Source organism: Cupressus sempervirens, chromosome 10, assembly GCF_028749045.1.
Source record: "Cupressus sempervirens isolate cs-2001-9-10 chromosome 10, ASM2874904v1, whole genome shotgun sequence".
NCBI classification, from domain to species: Eukaryota; Viridiplantae; Streptophyta; class Pinopsida; order Cupressales; family Cupressaceae; genus Cupressus; species Cupressus sempervirens.
In genome coordinates, this window is record NC_143127.1 from 155,538,776 (window position 1) to 155,544,982 (window position 6,207).

At 35.8% G+C, this 6,207-nt stretch overlaps 1 protein-coding gene across 1 annotated transcript; it reads left to right on the forward strand.

Annotated features, from left to right (window-relative positions):
• Positions 1-1,018: 1,018 nt before the first annotated feature.
• LOC149533046 (uncharacterized) lies at positions 1,019-1,654 on the forward strand. Its single transcript, XM_089805795.1, has one exon. It carries the CDS (start codon positions 1,019-1,021, stop codon positions 1,652-1,654), a length of 636 nt encoding a protein of 211 aa, XP_089661921.1.
• The last annotated feature ends 4,553 nt before the right edge of the window (positions 1,655-6,207 follow it).

A 6,207-nucleotide genomic window follows, 5' to 3' on the forward strand; every position in this document is an offset into this window, starting at 1 on the left:
GCAGCAGGGAGGCTCTGATACCATGTAAGAGTTGATGAAATCCAATTTCGTAGTCACCAAGATCACGTGCAGTGCAAATAGCTTGCAGAAGAGAAACCTAAGGAGCAAGAGTTTGAAGGAAACAAAGCAAGAGAAAATATTTCACAATAGGAAAATGAAATTGCTATGTGAATGGATGAATTTACAATGAGAGAGACCGCTTATAAAAGCCTCAAGGAAGTTTGTAGAATAAGCTGGAAGGAGGTAGAAGGTAAGGTTGACAACTAAGCACTCTTCCACAAAAAAGTGGAACATGCTAGAAGGGAACAAACTCCCGTGTTGTCAACAACTCATCACTACTATTAACTACTAAACATTAAATAAATGCATTAACCTAAGTAAGCTTAAGTAAATAGAATAAATAATAAATAAATAATTAATTATTTACTCTATCAGGAATATCATTGGTGCTGATGTTTGTAATAGTGTAAAGGTATTTTTTGGCACTAGAAACATCCTTAGAGAGTTGAATGGGACCTTTATTGCTCTTATTCCGAAGAAGCTGGGAGCTGATAGTATGGATCAGTTTAGGCCTATTAGATTGTTTAATTCTTTCTATAGGATCATCTCTAAAGTTCTTACTCTCATAATTCTTTCCCTTCTTCTAGATATCATCTCAAGGTAGCAAAATGAGTTTGTTCTGGGTAGACAGATCTTGGATTCCATTATATCAGTCCATGAAAATATTCACTCTCTAGTGGTGTCAAAGAAGGAAGGGTTTCTTCTTAAGCTTGATCTCTCTAAAGCTTATGACAGAGTTGACTGGAATTTCCTCCTAAGGGGTTTGGAAGCATTTGACTTTAATAAGAGATTTCAGGATCTTATCTTCATGTTTGTTTCTTTAGCCTCTTTCTCAGTGCTTGTTAATGGATCCCCTGCCTCCTTCTTTAAAGCTTCAAGGGGCCTTAGACAAGGGGACCCGATCTCTCTTATTCTTTTTGTTATCCTGGCTGAATGCTTGGGGAGATTTGTTAATAATATGGTGGTGAAAGGGGACTTTGTGGGCCTTAATCCTTCATCCTCTGCCCTTGTGTGTTTGCATCAACAATTTGTAGACGACTCTATTGTTATGGGGGAGGCTTTGGTGAGGAATGCGAGGAACATTAAGATGGCTTTGAGTGACTATGGATTGGCCACTGGTCAAATCATTAACTGGAGTAAAAGTGTGATTTACTTTATCAATCTTAGTGAGGCTAGACAAAATAAGATAAAAAAGATTATTGGCTGTGAGAGTGGTTCTCTGCCTAGAACCTATTTGGGTTTACCTTTGGGCTTAGCCCCTCTTGACAACTTTTGGAACTCATTGATTGATAAAATCCACTTGAAACTTGCTGGTTGGAAAGGCTTTCTCCTCAGTCAGGCTGGTAAGGTTATTGTTCTAAAGTCCATCCTTCAAAGTGTCCCGCTCTATGCCTTGAGTGTTTTCAAAATTTCAAGAAAGTTTGCCCTTGCTATTGAAAAAATCCAGAAGACTTTCTTGTGGATTGGTACAAAGACTAAAAAAAGACTCCCTCTTATTGCTTGGGAGAATGTTTGTATACCCCGAGGGAAGGGAGGGCTTGGTTTGCGAAGGATTTCAACAGTGAATGAACTCTTACTGGCTGAATTACTTTAGAGATGACACAAGGAAGAGGAGGAATGGAGGAATATTTGGGCTGACAAATATAATTGGGAGCACTTTGATTTTCAACATTTTCTTTCTATTGATGTTGATCAATGGGGTTCTCTGATCTGGAAGAATGCTCAGAAATTTAAACATATTTTAAGGAAAGGGGTCAAATGGAAGGTGGGAAATGGTAGGAAAGTTATTTTTTGGGAAGACATTTGGATCTTGGATCACCCTCTTTGTGTTGACCCAAGGTGGAATAGGTACATGGAGCAATGCAAAATTTAGTATGGAACTTTTGTGAGTGATTATTGGAAGGATGATTTGTGGGTGAATCTTCGTAAGGTGGACCATAACCTGATTGAGCTTGATAAGTGTTTGAATGCGTTCTTTCTAAACCATGAAGAGGATGTTCTGATTTGGAAAAATGATCCCAATGGTATGTACTTTATAACTTCAGCCTTTGCTAACTCTTTTGATGATTATGACGAACCTTGTTGGGCTATGGCTTGGGTGAAAGGTCTGACTCCCAAAGTTAATGTCTTCTTTTGGATTCTTTTGCAAAATAAAATTCTTACTCTTCATAATATTATGAAGAGAGGTTTCATCATTATTAATTGATGTGTTCTTTGCAAGAATGATGGGGAATCGGTGGATCATATTATGTTGCATTGTCCCTTTACCAAGATAGTTTGGGATAAACTTTGGAGCTTAATGAATGTGGATTGGGTCTTCCATGCTACCATCTAGCTATTCTTTTCTAGTTGGAAGGCTCCTTCCAAGAATGCTTTGATTATTAAATTGTGGGACTTTATTCTTCCTTATCTGTGTTGGGGCATTTGGAAGGAGTGTAATGATAGGATCTTTAGAGGAATGGATTCTAGTCCTGCTCAGGTATTCTATAAAATTAAGGCCCTTATGATTGAAAACATTAAAATTTGTGGTTTGGGACAACAACCTTGTAATGAGTGGGAAGAAGGGGTACTTAATAGTTGGAACATAAGGAGTTTGGGTGTGAATATTAAGGATTCTAACCCAAGGGATAATGCTATATGGGATAGTCCTCTGGTAAATTGGTTTAAGATAAACTTTGATGGGGTGTCGAAAGGGAACTCGGGTAAAGCAGGTTGCAGAGTTGTTATCAGAAATTCTAATGGAGACTTTGTGGGAGGCATGGCAATATCATTAGGGAGACAAACTAATCACATTGTTGACACTTCTGTTGCTCTTCATGGTCTTATCTACGCCAAAAGGATGAATTTGAAGAACATATGGGTTGAAGGTGACTCCCTCAATATCATTAATTGTTTAAATAGAACTACTCAACCTTCGTGGACTATTTGTAATATTATATCCAAGGCTATTAACATTATTAATTCTTCTCAATCGTGCATTATATCTCACAACTTTAGAGAACCTAATTGTTTAGCTGATTGGGCTTTGAATGTGGATTGTTTAAGTGATCATAATATCATTTGGGAGTCATATGAGACCTTACCTCTAGATGGCCATCATCATATCGAGTATGATAAATGGAGATCTCAACAAAAACACTTTTATTATGATGGTGTTAGTGAATTGCAATAATGAGATTAACTCCTTTGGAGTGAGGTGGGATATGATTATTAGAAAGGCGGGCTTTTCGCATGGATTCTGGGTAATTTTTTGCATTCCTATTTTTGACAGTGGTGTGATTTTCAGTTGCAAAGCATTTGGGGTTTTTAGAGAATGAAAACCAACGATTTTGGTGCTAAGAAAATGGGGGGAAAGAAGAAAAGGGTGGAGTCACCTAGCTACTCAGAGTGGAAGAACAAGCCGAAGGTGTGGGACATTCTGTGGCAGGGCAATTTCACAGGGTACATGGAGAGGCTTAAAGGTAATAATATGACAATTACGCACCAGTTCATTAAATCTTGGAAGGATGGCTCTGTGATGGTTGGGAACCAGTGCATGGATATCACAGAAGAAGGTATTGTGCAAGCTATGGGACTGGACATGGATGGGATTAATTTTTATCGAGAAAGGAAGCTTTCAGACAAGGCTATTGATGATTTTGTGGAGACTGAATAGGAGAGAAATTGTCTGGTCAAAATACGTAACTCTTATTATACCCTGACCTTTATTTCTCGACCATGGCATTTTGTGCTCTTTGTGATAATGGAATATTTAACTTTAGATGGGAGATTCACCAAGTTGTATTGGTATCACTTCATGTTGGCAAATCATTTCCGACATGATGTGTAGATCAATTTTCATGCTCTACCATGAGGGTCTCATGGTCTTGATTATGAATGTGTTAAAGTCTAATTTTTTTTTGAAACATAGGAGTTTGAAAGGGGCTGATCAGGAAAGGGAAGGGAGCATCCCAGATAAGGGCTATGATTCAAAGACCCAAGATGAAGTTGAAGGGGGTTTGGGAATTGTGAAAAAGGGCTCAGTGGGTAGCTCAAAAAAGATTGTTGAGGATGATGACTTTGACTGGGAAAGTGACTTCGTGGAGGAAATTGTGAGAGAACAGCACAACAAGAGGAGTGGAGGCAAAAGAAAGAGTAAAGGCTATCAGGATGATGTGGTCTCTCCTCCTTCTGATGACGAGCCTCTAGCTCACTGGTTGGAAAGGAAAAAAAATTCCTTAAGGCGGCAGGAGGATAGGAATAAAACAAGGAAGATTGGGGATTTAGACAATGAGGATGATGGAGAATAGGGGTATATGTCAGATTTGGGTGATAATGCCGAAGGTGGGCTTGGGTCTTTGAAGGGCTTATTTGGCAACCCAAGTTCAATTCGAAAGGAGATAGGTACCCTTAAGCAACAAATGCAACTGCTGGGCAAGAAAATGGAGCAACTCAGTAAAACCTCCAAAGCGAAGCGAACATTGGGCCAACATATTGATAAACTTTCAGAAGTTATTGGGAATGCAGAAGAGGTGAAAAATCTCATGCATAAGATACCATTGCTTGAAGCAAAACAAAGGGTTATGGATAAAGAGATAAGCAATATTTAGGGGAAGGTATTGAAACTGGAAACAAAGCTGGGCAATCTGGATAAATTGATCAAACAGTTGGCAGACAATGTGGGTAAACTCTTCAAGAGGAACGAGAGTGACAAGGGCCAGGATTCTCCTTCGGGGGCTAAGACTTAAGGACCAAGCAAACAGACCCGTGCTCACTCTAAGAAGAATGAGGAAGTCAGTAAGAAGGACAAGGTGAAGGTTGCTACTGAAAATATGCAGACTTTGGTGGACCAGGCTATTGACCTGATCAAGACTTCTTAGCTGGTCGGTTGTTGTTCTTTTGCTGTACTTTTGCTATTTTTGCTAGCTCTATTTTGTGTGACCTCATGAATGTTTTTGTTGGAGATCCGTTTCATGTTGTTTTGTGCTTCTTCTCTCTGATGTTTATTTCTAGACTTTTGTTATTGTAAAGGTTTTGGGTCCTTTAAAACCTATTTTTACTTAATCAAAACTAATACAAGCAAATAAGTTCTCTGCCTCATCAGCTATGATGCAACTATTTGCACCGTCGAAAGCCATGCCCAGTCCTGCCCGTACCCGACTACACTATGCAAAGAATGGTGATTGGTGATGGGATGATGGTGGTAGGACTATCGTCAAATCCATGCAATAGGGTGACCGTAATACTTGATGCTTCTTTATTAGATTAGAGTTAGGCAATATTAATAAAGTTTATTGTGGAAATAAACAAAGCATTTTATCACATAAGTTTTTTTTCAATTCTTTTATTTAGAAAAGAATGTCATGCAAATTAAAATAAATATCACAATATAAAGTTAAAAAAAATTTAATTAAAAATTACATTGTATTTTAAATTGTAACTATTATTATTAATGTAGAAGTGTTAGTTTTGTCTAGCTTAGTTGTCATATTTTGTAATATTTATGATAATTTTATATTATTATTAAAAATTGTAGTGTTCATTAGGAAAGTAAATTTATAAAATTAAAAAAAATGATCTCAACTTTTTTTCTATTATGTAATATTGTAATGTTTTAATTGAACATTATTTAAATTTATTAAAAAAAATTATTGTAGTATATTTTTATTTCTATTTATAAATAATTTATAATAGACTTTCTTATTGAATTTTAAATTTGTACCTTAATAATTATACAACCAATATTAATAAATTTCGTATAAAATAAAAATTATTAGTATTTATTCATAATTGTTTTACTTGTTGTTAATATATTTTTATAAAGTAGAAAGTCAAATTCTCAAATTATATATATTTTATAATTATTAAAATAATTTTTCAAAAATTTAAATCATAATCTTTCTTAAAAATAGTAATAATCAACATTAACTTATTTTTTACAAATAAATATTATAAAATAATATAAAAATAGTAATATCATTTACACTTTACCATTATGTATTAAAATATCTTTTTATCAATTTCTATATAGTGTAATATTATATAAGTAACAAAGAATTGAAAATGTTTTACAATATAAGCAACCCAAAGTAGTCGAGGGAGGTGGTTCATCTTGATCATTAAAACCCTAGTCATCCCTAGGATTAGCAGGCAAACTAGGAACAATCG